Below are 11,874 nucleotides of genomic sequence, written 5' to 3'. Positions count from 1 at the left end.
GGACCTCTGTGGTGTCAGTATGTCAGTGTTCGCAGTGCTTGTCTTCCTGCTTCCAGATCAGCGGCAGTGTTCCTCCGACGCAACCCGAGAAGACAGGCTTGTCCTCTTTCTCATGAGACTGAAGTTGGAAGTGAGCTTGACTGCACTTGGAACCCTTTTTGGGGTGACTAAGTCAACGGCCGCAAGGATTTTCCATGTAACATTGGATCACCTTTTTCTGAAACTCCCCGGACCACCATTAAGGACACTATGCCAGCATGTTTCTCAACAAATTACATTGATTGCACTTTTATTATTGACTGTGGTGAAGTTAGGACTGAGACACCATCAGATCCAGAGCTGCAGCATTCTCTTTATTCCAACTACAAGGGGGGGAGGGGGCGGGTAAACACTCAAGTGGCTTGTGGACATCATCCCAAATGGGGTGATAGCATTCATATCAGACGCGTATGGGAGAAGACACTCGGATTCCCTTATTACGAGACATTCTGGTTTCCTGTCCCACGTCCTTCCTGGTGATGTAATAATGGGTGACAAAGGGTTTCCAGCTATCCGGACAACCATGGAAGAAAAGGGGGCCGTCTTGATAATGCCACCATTTAATACAGGTGGGGGGCAGCTGTCTGCAAAGGATATGCATTCAACCTTTGTGATAGCGCAAGTGAGAATTCATGTCGAGAGAGTGCGGTGTGCTCGTTAACCTTCAGACCCCAAACATTAAGTCATAGCCGCTTACACTGGCTAATAGTCTCTGTAGTACAGTCTTAAGTGCTTACTGTGAGTATAATAAATTAGTTCATTTGGACAATGCAACGGTCTCAGTAGTCAAGCTTTAATCAAACACAATGGGATGTTGTATCCAGCTTACCACTTCAGGACCACCCTGCTACATATTCTTGCTCGGTTCACACATAAGAACCTAAAATGAAAATAGTTATATTATTAATGAAAAATGTTATTACCTAAATGAAAATAAAATGAAAATAGAACCAGTTCCGCAAGAAAACAGTCATCCCTAGCTATTTCTAATGTTACTGTCTGCCTTGGGGAATAGACAAAAAAGATTCCCTTACATGCGTTCAATATGTACAGTTGCAGCTGCACTTGCGTAAAGTAACTGTGGTTTTTGTGCAGAACTAGTTCATCACCAACAAACTTTAAATAGTCCACATTCGATGACTTTGCTTCGTAATCAATGACGATCGTATCTTTACAACTATGGGGGCACTTTATCTCGACTGGAGCGATGGTGTCGCCAACCTTCACAAGTCCGTCTGGGCTGCACCACAACCATGGTTGCTCCCGCACTACAAGCAAGCCGATCTGAAAAACGCAATTTTTGGAAATCTGGTGAAATAGGAATGAACACAGTAGAAGGTGAGGCGAAGAAACATATACACAACATAATACTTAGCTTCAGTAATGCCCTAAGCAATCAGTTACCAGCGGCAGGACCTGAACCCGCACACAACGAATCCCCAACAATAAATGAGCGGCTCCAATTTTGCACCACATGAGTTGACTTTAAACCAGCAGTCCAGACCCTCAACGGTACTTATGCTAGGGTCCTATTTCACACATTTACTGCATGGCCCTTGACTATAAAATGTGGAGTATAATATGGGAAAAGAGGTCCAAGAGAAATGTGCACGAGGGTCTAGACAGTACCTTTAATAAAATATGAACTAGTTTTATCATCGTAAATGAGAGACACAAGTCAAGGCTTACGTGTGGTGGTGTTTACTCACACAACCAATCGTAATGCTGAGCGTCTGTAGAGGTGAGAAGTGAGGATGTATAGTAATGCTATTCCAGAGTCCTGGGGACGAAAAAAGCATGCAAGTAAGAATAATGAAGACATGCATATGTACTACGGTACTGCTAAAGAACACAACAAACCTGTGCAACAGATGCGCCCAGCTGGTTTTCCAGAAGCTTCCGAGCAAAGCCTTCATTTGTGCTGCCTATAACGAATGAACTGTTTGAAGCTATGTGTTGTCACAGAATAAATCGTTTGAGGCCGAAAAGTACGCTCCACACGAAATGTATTATTAAAATCTTGCACAGTGCGCAACATATAACATAGATGTATAACATAGTGCAGTTATTTAGCGTACCGTACTGTGTGGCAGCATTCTTAAATGTACGCTGTGCCACCATTCTGACAGCTAGTTCCTTGAAGTTTTTCTTCCGTGTCTTTATCAGGTGCGCAGTCGAGCTTGTCACTCCGCTCCTTGAACCACCAGCAAAAGAGGAACGAGATAAGCACATCTGGTATTCACAGGTAGAGGGACTAATATGATGTGCTGCACTCTATTGTCGCAATAATGGACTTTGAAGGGAATGGCTGTCAAAACTGAGCAAATGACACAAATGGTGATAAACCGACTGTTGTGGGACTGGCCAGATGTGCTTACTGCCAGGGATGCGATATCGCACTTCAGTACCAACGAGTCACGGTAGAACTGTCTCTCTTTATCATCCAGTAGGCGCAAGAAACCTTTGGGAGCTAGGACGTGTCGCTGACATTCATCTGTCTTCCACGCCATGAAATGCCATGTTCTTGCACGGTGCTGCATCGGCTCGAGATACGCTGCCAAGATGTCCTGTTCGATTTCTTCAGAAACCTTTGTGATGATTTCCCTAAGTAGCGTTTCACATTCCCTCTCAGTCTCAGACTTCTTCATTAATTCCAACACTTCTGCAAAAGAGCATTCGATGATAGCAAAACTACCCACGATTTCTCGATGTGCAGCTGTTACATGTGCACCACACTTCAGGGTTCCAGCTGAAAGGAAATAGTGCACAGATGAGCCTAAAGAAAGAACAAGTGTGTGCAGGCTTACCTGGGAATAAAGTAGGAATCGTTTTCTCCTGGTCTCGCTGCGGCTTCTGATTGGGCTTACCCCACGCTTGGGGGGTCTTGAAATTGTCCTGGGCAGAGTTGATGTGGATGCATACTGCAGCGGCGTGCTTGCATTTTCCTTGTATGCCCGCTTTGCATGTGCACCGTGCTTCAGACAACGTCCGTGAAACGCTGTCCAGCTTAAATAGAGTTGCACGATGTATTACCATAATAACATGCTTCATAACTTGCAAAGTCAAGCTTATCGTAGGTTATGAAGTTACAGAACATACATATGTAATCGCCGCGGTACTTGGGCACGGCACTGACCAACTACGGTTGATATGCCTAAGTCAATACAGGGCACCGGTCAATGTTGTGACACTGAAGAAGTGCGAAGTGTACTTACTCTAACAGTAATTTCGTAGACAACGCTGTCCTTAACTTGCGATACGCACTTTGCATGCAGACTGACAGCATCATCGTGAACCCTTTCTTCGACAGCGAAAACGTGCAGCGTCCCCTTCTTTATGTTGGCAGGAGAGAAGTCGTCAATACCACGCACTTCACGAAAGGAGCAAAAGAGACGTAGCATCGTATCCAAACGCTTGAAAAAATGCAAGACAACTAAATGGGAGAGCGCAGCCAACTTCAAGAGGTCCTCTTGGTTGATTTTGACCCTTTCCAGTACGTAGGCTACGGTCTCGGGCATACTTGCTGATTCTGGCAATAGAACTGCATCTTCACCTTCCTCCTCGTAGCGCTCAAAGATTAAGCGTCCTTCGGTAGCTGGTTTTATAAAGAGTTAGACCCACATCGTGACGTTCTGGATCCTGTCGACTGCGCCAAAATGTAGCGTTCCTATGCTAATGAAGGAACTCCGACAAGGGTGAACCTCCGAAAAATAATCTTTATTCCACTTCTTCTTCTTCTTCTTCTGCCACAAAGGAAATGGCCCTTAGCAACACAGGGCGATTGGCCAGGAGTATGAGAGGGGGGTATAGTTCCGGGGGTGGGGGTGGGGGGCGTTGTAGAGACGGGGACGGGGACGGTGGTGAGGGTTAGGTGGTCAGGCTACTCAGGCCGAGCGATTCAAAAGCGGCCGCAGGTAGTTAGGAAGGCGACGACGCTGGACGCCACTTCGGGGACCCATTTCTCCGTGTGTGAGGCTCCGAAGGAGAGTAAGGACGGCAAGGATAGAGGGATGCCTTGTCTGAAATGGTTGCGGCGGGGCCTGTCGTACAGGCGACAGTGTAGCAGCAGATGCTCAGTGGTCTCGTCCTGCCCGCAGTGAGGGCACGCTGGCGATGGGTGGGTACCGGCGCGGTGAAGGTAAAAGTTTAGAGGCAAGGCGTGGCATCGAAGGCGCGTCAGCAGGACTTCAACACGGCGCGAAGGGCAGCGGTCAGTGTGCCACGCGAAGGAAAGGTGATCGTAACGGGGGTCAGGCAAGCGACGTCCAGACAGCTCCAGCAGCCTCCGATATCTGGCCCGAGTTACTGCGGGCAATGGAGGTAAGAGGTCGATGAATGGCCCAGCGAGGGATGCCTTGGCCAGGTTATCAGCCAACTCGTTGATAGAGAGGCCACGGTGTCCTGGAATCCACGTCAAGACGACTTCCGTGATATGACTCGAAGGAAGGTTTTCCAGGCGTCGGCAGAGGGGTCCGACAGAGCTGCGATGACAGACAGCGAGTCTGACAGGAGCAGCACCTTGCAGAATTGAGGAGGGACCATGCGGAGAGCCAGTATCATGGCGAGGAGCTCCCTCTCAAACACTGGAGTGAAGTCCGGTAGGCGAATCGGGAAGTGCGCATCCAGCTGCGGGAAGACAATTCCAGCACCCGCCAGCCCGGCGGACACGGAAGCATCTGTGGCAACAACCAGGTGGGACTGGAACCGGCTGACGTGGTCCGTGAGGAGGGCCTCGAGCCTGGCCGGTGGAGCTAGGACACGTCCAGGGAGGAAGACTTCGGCGATCAGCAGAGACAGGTCCCTCAGCGGGCAGGTGGGTGGGGTCAGATCAGACAACGATATCTTCAGGGGTGCCAAAAGGGAGTCGACGAATACAAGTTGGGGGATGTTGGGCCTGCGCCACCTCCGAGAGACCCACCGAGTCACGTTCCTGAGGGACTCATTGTGTCTGAACGCCAGTGGGCTCTGGCAGAGGGAAAGGAAGCAGTTCACTGCCAGCAGACGAAACCAGGTCTTGAGGGGAGGGATACGAGCTTCGGCATAAAGCGCCTGGTTGGCTGCATACTTAGGGAGATCCAAGCATAGGCGCAAGGCTTTCCTCTCGATAACAAAGCCTGTTTAGGCGATAGTCCGGGAGGTGGGAAAACAGAGCGCACCCGAACTCCAGAATGGGCCGCACATAACACTTGTAAAGGAAGAGTAAGGCGGTCCGCCGCATACCAATGCGGGGGCTGGAGCAACGATGGAGGATGCCAGTTGCCTTTGTAGCTTTTTGGCTCACTACCTCAGTGTGCGGGGAAAGACCACGAGTCGCCAACATGTGAAAATGCCGTGAAATGCATCAACTGTAGTGGCAGCCACCCAGCATACTCCAGGTCCTGCCCACAGTGGAAGGACGAAAAGGAAATCCTGAAAGTTAGTTGAGCAGAATCTTTCTTATACTGCAGCGAAGGCACAGGTGGCATTTTTTAGAAAGGGCTCGTACTCCGAGGTTATGCGCAGGGAAGTGGCGCCACCTCGGAAACCTGTGGAGACTCAGACTGAGTCGCCACACAACACTCCCAACACAAACGTTGGGGACACAGCTCATGTGTCTCCCAAGGGAAACGTGGCCTGCCCAAGGGCTGGCCACAAGGAGGTCGGCAGCCCCAATCAGGCTGGCAATACCTCTTCCGAAGGGAATGGGGGCGATGAGGGTTCGGTCCAAACCGTACCCCAGTCGCTGGATGTCGATGACTGCGGCACGCCGCAGAAGTCATCGCCAACCCCTCAGAATTCCCCAGATCAACAGAAGGGGAAACAACCGGGTCGAGGTAGAGGACATTCGCAGAAGGTGTCACTGAGGGCACCTCGAGCCAGGGGTGCAAGCGCCCTAAGTACACCAAACATGCTGAATACGCAAAAGATTCTCATGTAGTGGAACTGCAGGGGAGTGCTTCCAAATGTTGATGATGTGCATGACCTCCTGGAGGCGCACAGGACAATTGGCGTCTGCCTCCAAGAGACGTATTTGAACTCTGGACACACAAATCCGTTCCAACAATACCAAATGTTTAGGAGGGATCGCCCGGTGGTTTCGCGATCCTCAGGTGGAGTGGCGATTCTAGCACCCCGGTCTGTTGCTGCAGTTGAGGTGCCGTTGACAACAACATTGGAAGCTGTGGCTGTTCGATTGAATCTCTCTACACCACTTACGCTCTGCTCAATATATCTTCCTCCTGCAGTAGATGTGCAGCGACAGGATATCGAAGATCTCTTAGACCAGCTGGCAGCCCCATTCCTCATTATGGGGGATTTTAATGCACACAGCCGCTTGTGGGGATATTCAGATTTGGACTCGAGGGGCAGACTTCTTGAGGATTTACTCCTCCGCCACTCCATCATACTCCTGAACACAACACAACCAACATACTGCAGCACATCAACACGGACATTCTCTGCATTGGACCTTTCCATCTGTAGTGCGACCATTGCACAAGATCTGCAGTGGCACGTGATCCAAAACCCCTATGGCAGTGACCATTTTCCAACTTAAGTCGAGTATCAGTGTGACGATGCTGTGCTGTGTACGCGAAAACCCCGCTGGAGGCTGCAGGATGCGAACTGGGCGGTGTTCAGCGTGCTGGCTGACCTGACCCTACACAACACTGACACCATGAGTATCGACGAGGCCAACGAATTCATAACAAACACGATAATACATGCTGCTACACAATCCATATCCAAGACGTCGTCCTCTCTGCCCAAGCGTTCAAAGCCTTGGTGGAACGACGACTGTAAACGGACGCGCAAGGAACAACAAAAGGCGTGGGCTCGTTTGCGTCGATACCCGACAGTTGACAACATGATCCAATACAAAAGGAAGCGTGCTGCAGCAAAACGCACAAGGGAGGAGGCCAAGCGCAACTCGTGGAAGGAGTTTGTGGGTACATTCAACTCGCGAACTCCAGCCAACGTTGTGTGGGACCGTATCAATAAGATCTAAGGGAAATACAAAGGGTTTACAGTGCCTTGTCTTTCACAGAGTGGCGTTCCCTGTACGTCCTTGGAGGAACAGGCTAACGTACTTGGCGGACACTTTGAACACGTGTCTAGCTCCTCGCATTACAGCCAGCGTTTCCTGTCACACAAAACTGCTGCTGAAAAACGCATCATTAAACAACCTAAACAAGATACAGCACCTTACAATGTACCCTTCAACGCACATGGACTTCAGAGAGCCTTACAGGCAAGAAAGAACACTGCACCTGGCCCTGACGGCATACACTATGACATGTTGCGGCATTTAACACCCCAGTCGCAACAAATCTTACTCCACTTTTTTAACCGTGTGTGGAGAGAAGGAACTCTTCCGTTGTCCTGGAAGCTAGCCGAAGTGGTTCCGGTTCTCAAGCCAGGGAAAGACCCGTCTGCTGCTATTAGTTATCGCCCCATCGCATTAACCAGCTGCCTTGGGAAGACTTTCGAGCGCATGGTAAATGCAAGGCTTGTATATGTTTTGGAAGAGACAGGCATCTTTGACAAACACCAAAGTGGTTTTCGTTCCGGCCGGAGCACCCAGGACAACCTACTCCACCTAGAATCACAAATCAGAGAGGCTTTTGTTCGTGGGCAGTTCTGCGTGTCCGTGTTTTTTTTATCTCGAAAAGGCGTACGATACCACATGGCGCTTCGGGATTCTGCAAGATCTACAGGCATGTGGTATCACAGGGTGCATGTACAGGTGCATTGAGAATTTCCTCAGGGATAGAAAGTTTCGTGTCCGTCTGGGCTCCACTTTATCTAACGTCTTTGTACAAGAGAATGGGGTTCCACAGGGGTCTGTGCTAAGCGTTACGCTATTCGTTGTGAAAATGAACTCGATAGCGAGAGCCATCCCACCTGGCGTCCAGCACTCCCTTTACGTAGACGATGTCCAGGTTTCCTACTCAGCATCAAGTCTTTAAACAGCTGAGAGGCAGGTGCAGCTCACGATCAACCGTCTTTCTAAGTGGGCTGATGAAAACAGCTTCAGGTTTTCCGCGCAAAAGACAGCGTGTGTTGTCTTTAATAGGAGGCCAGGCACATATGCTGAGCCCTCGCTGCTCCTCGGTGGCAACACACTACCAGTTTCTGATGAGCAAAAATTTCTGGGGGTGGTGTTTGACAAGAAGCTGTCTTTTGTGCCACACATAAACTATATAAAACAGAAGTGCCTGAAATCCTCCAACATACTCAAAGTTTTATCCCATCGATCGTGGGGAGCCGACACAGTCACACTGTTGCGGGTCTATGACTCTGTTGTGCGATCAGTAATTGAGTACGGGAGTGTCGTGTATGGCTCGGCGCGGCCTTCGGCACTGAGGGTGTTGGACCCCATCCACCACGTAGGCATCCGACTCGCCGCCGGTGCCTTCCGGACGTCCCCTGTGAAGAGTTTGTATGTTGAGGGCAATGAATGGTCGCTCGAGAGACGGAGGCAATTTGAACATGTGAAGGCTGCGCTAAAGTACAGATGCCAGTGCGATGACCCAGTTGTACACTGTAGTATGAACCCCGCTCGGGAGCGACTCTTCCTTGCAGAGCCCTCTGTTGTACCCTCGTTTCCGCTTCGCGAGCAGGCGGCGAGTTCCCGTCTGGGATTCAGTCCCTTTGGCGTTCCCCTGCAGCAGGCAGCCCTCGATGCTGCGCCTTGGCAGAGACACCTCATACAATCGAATTTCAAAATGACACAGTTTGACAAACAATCCACTGCACACACTGTCATTCACCAGAAATTCCTGGAGATTCACCGTAACTTCGGGAACCACCATGCAATCTACACTGATGGGACCAAAGTAAGCAATGGTGTGGCGGCCGTTGCCCTTGAAGGTGATTCTATTATGACGGCACACCTGAACACGAACGCCACAGTTTTCACCGCAGAGCTTTACGCGATTCTCCTGGCTCTGCGGCACATTCAACAAAACGACCTTCAAAATTCAGTAATTTATTCCGATTCGCTAAGCTCTGTGCGTGCGCTGCTTTCATGCTATGACAGCAAGAATCACCTCGTCAAGCGAGTACGAGCGCTTGCGATCCAACTTTGTTCCCGAGGCTTTTCAATCTGTCTCTGCTGGGTCCCCAGCCACACTGGGATCCCGGGGAATGAACGAGCCGACCGTGAGGCTCGGCGAGCGTTGGCACAAGAGGAGTCAGCTCTAGGACTACCCTACCAAGACATCCTGCCAGCGTTAAAGAGAGCTGTCTACACACAGTGGCAGCAGGAGTGGGACATGGAAGAAAATAACAAGCTACACCTCACACAGCCACACGTTTCCCCCCCGCATCGGACTGAACACATCAACAGATCATCCGAAGTTCTTTACGTGATATTGAAGATTGGGCACACATGGCTCACGCATCACCACCTACTAAGAGGTCAGGATCCGCCAGCTTGTGCGCACTGCGGTGACAGCTTGACTGTCTTGCATGTACTGGCATCTTGCCCTCACTTCAAACACCAACGCCAACAGTATTTCACCGCATTCTACAGATACCATGTCCCACTCCACCCAGCCCTTGTACTGGGTGACACTCCTCTTGTGCCGTTTGATAATGTCATCCAATTTTTGACCATGTGTGGATTACATAGTCAGATGTAGATGTTAAGTATTGCTCCGCTTTTATCCAATATCACTGAACTCCTCATGTAAACATCTCATCCTGGATCACCTCATCGCTCACACTTGTAGATACTCACTTGTTATCGTCCGCCAAGCACGTTAGCCTGTTCACCCTCCTCTCTTTCTTATCCTGGTCCATCTCATTGCTCATACCTGTAGATAGCTTTTAACTACCACACACTCTCACATCCCACTCTCATCTCTCCCATAAGCATCTCTCACACACTCACCGTAGTTTTGGCGCTCTATGGCCTTTGTTGCCTTTGTGCCATTAAAACCATAACCTCTCTCTCTCTCAATGTGATGGTCCCAGTGGAGCTTGTCGTCGTACCAGACACCCAAATACTTCAGCAGGTCTGTCTGCAGGATAGACTCTGTGCCAATTTTCAGGTCGATGGTTAGGGCCCCCACAGGTTGGCTGCTGGGTTGGAATAAGATCACTGCGGATTTCTGAGCGTTCAAGGAGAGGTGTGCGGAGCGCATCCAGTCGGACAGAGCAGAGAGGTACGCTTGGAGCACCTCGTACAGCGCATGGAGAGAGGTGGAAGATGCGAAGAAGGCAATATCATCCGCATAAGTCATGGTAAGAATGCCAGGCTTCAGAGGCAGGGAGCTCATCAAAATGTTAAACAGCAAAGGGGACAAAACAGCTCCCTGAGGGAGACCCCTGAGTTGAGTGTGCGACGAAGATGTAAAACGGCCATCAGAGCAGAAAAACGAACGTCCGGAGAGGAACTTGCTCACCCACAAGATGACATACGGGGGGATGTTGAGGGCAGCCATGCACTGGAGGAGGATGCTGTGCTCCACGCTATCGTAGGCCTTGGCACTTCCTCTTCGTCCGTTTTCCCTTCTCTCTCTCCTCGTCTACATGTGATAATTTCTTTTACCACCCTTTTACAGCCTTTATCAGAGCCTATCTTGACCTAGGTGGTAACTAGAGATGGGATGAATCCAGAATTTCCCGAATCCGAATCCAAGGAAGGTTAAAGCAATTCTTAAATTTAATTCTTCAGGGGCCAGAATTTGACATATTTGTTTAATGAAATACAAATTTGATAATAGTTCAATTTCAGGAGAAAACGCATCCATATACTACATCTTAAATGTAATTTATTTAACTTGTTCATCGACTACAGGAAATACATAAACTCTGGCGGCTGAATTCTTGTCATAGAACTATGAAACTGTAGCGATCACCATATCTTCAGCACACGAGTCATCGCCACCAACTCCTCCAGCGCACCTGTCCCGTGGCGCGAGGCTTCGTTTTCGACTGCATCGCCATTTTCTGTCATTAAACCGTCATACATCGTAGAGCTCACTCGTCTGTTTCATAGCCTCTACAACTGGTGACCCGAACGTGATACGAATCATGGATGACATGGGGCGACCACAACGTTGCGGCTGACGCTCTCTCCCGGCCGTTCGTCGCGCCGCTCACAGCGCCTTCCCAGCATTCACAAGTCGACTTCGAGGCTCTCATCGCTGCCCAGGCCACCGACAGCACCTTGTGCACCCTCAGAACCGCTGCTGCCAGCAACCTCCGATGGGAGCCTGTTGAATTTCCCTCACCTGCTACTCCCATTTAGTGCGACCTGTCCGCCGGTTCTGAGCGACCCTACGTTCCCCCATCCCTGCGCCGCGCAGTCTTTCTTGCCTTGCACGGTCTGGCGCACCCTCGGATCCGTGAGTCGCGCAAGCTCGTGGAAGCCCGGTACATATGGCCCTAAATGAACCACGACGTAGCGACCTGGGTCCGTTCCTGTCTGTCCTGCCAGCGCGCTGAAGTCCACCGTCACACATCCACTCCACCTACCAGTTTCCTCGTTTCCGACGCCAGATTCGACCCCTTCCACATGGATATCGTGGGCCCCTTGCCACAAGTCCGTGGCCACCGCTACCTCTTGACCTGTATAGACAGGTTCACGCGGTGGCCTGAAGCCTTTCCCATACCTGAGATCACAGCAGAGACTGTCGCCGCCGCTTTCGTCGCCGGTTGGTGTCCCGTTTCGGTGTACCGTCCACCGTAACAACCGACCGCGGCAGACAATTCGAATCTCATCTCTTCCGTGAGCTCTGCTGTCTCCTCGGGACTCGACACTGCCGTACCACCGCCTACCATCCGGCAACGATTGGCCTAGTCGAGCACTTCCACCGGCAGCTCAAGACCGCCCTGTGCGCCACTGGC

General features: G+C 50.5%; 1 protein-coding gene across 1 annotated transcript; it reads right to left on the bottom strand.

Annotated features, from left to right (window-relative positions):
- Positions 1–340: 340 nt before the first annotated feature.
- LOC135392914 (uncharacterized) lies at positions 341–3,771 on the bottom strand. The gene is made up of 5 exons (XM_064623569.1): positions 3,255–3,771; positions 2,847–3,045; positions 2,118–2,788; positions 1,900–1,964; positions 341–1,819 (listed from the first exon to the last, which is right to left on the bottom strand). The coding sequence occupies exons 1-3, from the start codon at positions 3,555–3,557 to the stop codon at positions 2,223–2,225; spliced, it is 1,068 nt and encodes a 355-aa protein (XP_064479639.1). The 5' UTR covers positions 3,558–3,771; the 3' UTR covers positions 341–1,819; positions 1,900–1,964; positions 2,118–2,222.
- Between the last annotated feature and the right edge of the window lie 8,103 nt (positions 3,772–11,874).

The sequence above is a fragment of the Ornithodoros turicata genome, chromosome 4 (assembly GCF_037126465.1).
Source record: "Ornithodoros turicata isolate Travis chromosome 4, ASM3712646v1, whole genome shotgun sequence".
In the NCBI taxonomy this organism is placed as follows: domain Eukaryota; kingdom Metazoa; phylum Arthropoda; class Arachnida; order Ixodida; family Argasidae; genus Ornithodoros; species Ornithodoros turicata.
Note: the sequence above shows the minus strand (reverse complement) of the source record. Positions and strands in the feature narration are given on the sequence as shown.

Excerpts from the sequence above, each read along its gene's own strand:
- LOC135392914 (XM_064623569.1), bottom strand. The coding sequence starts at position 3,557 with ATGCCCGAGACCGTAGCCTACGTACTGGAAAGGGTCAAAATCAACCAA. Across the intron at positions 3,046-3,254 it reads TCTACGAAATTACTGTTAGA|CTGGACAGCGTTTCACGGAC; the intron begins GTAAGTACACTT and ends ACTCTATTTAAG. Across the intron at positions 2,789-2,846 it reads GATTCCTACTTTATTCCCAG|CTGGAACCCTGAAGTGTGGT; the intron begins GTAAGCCTGCAC and ends ATTTCCTTTCAG.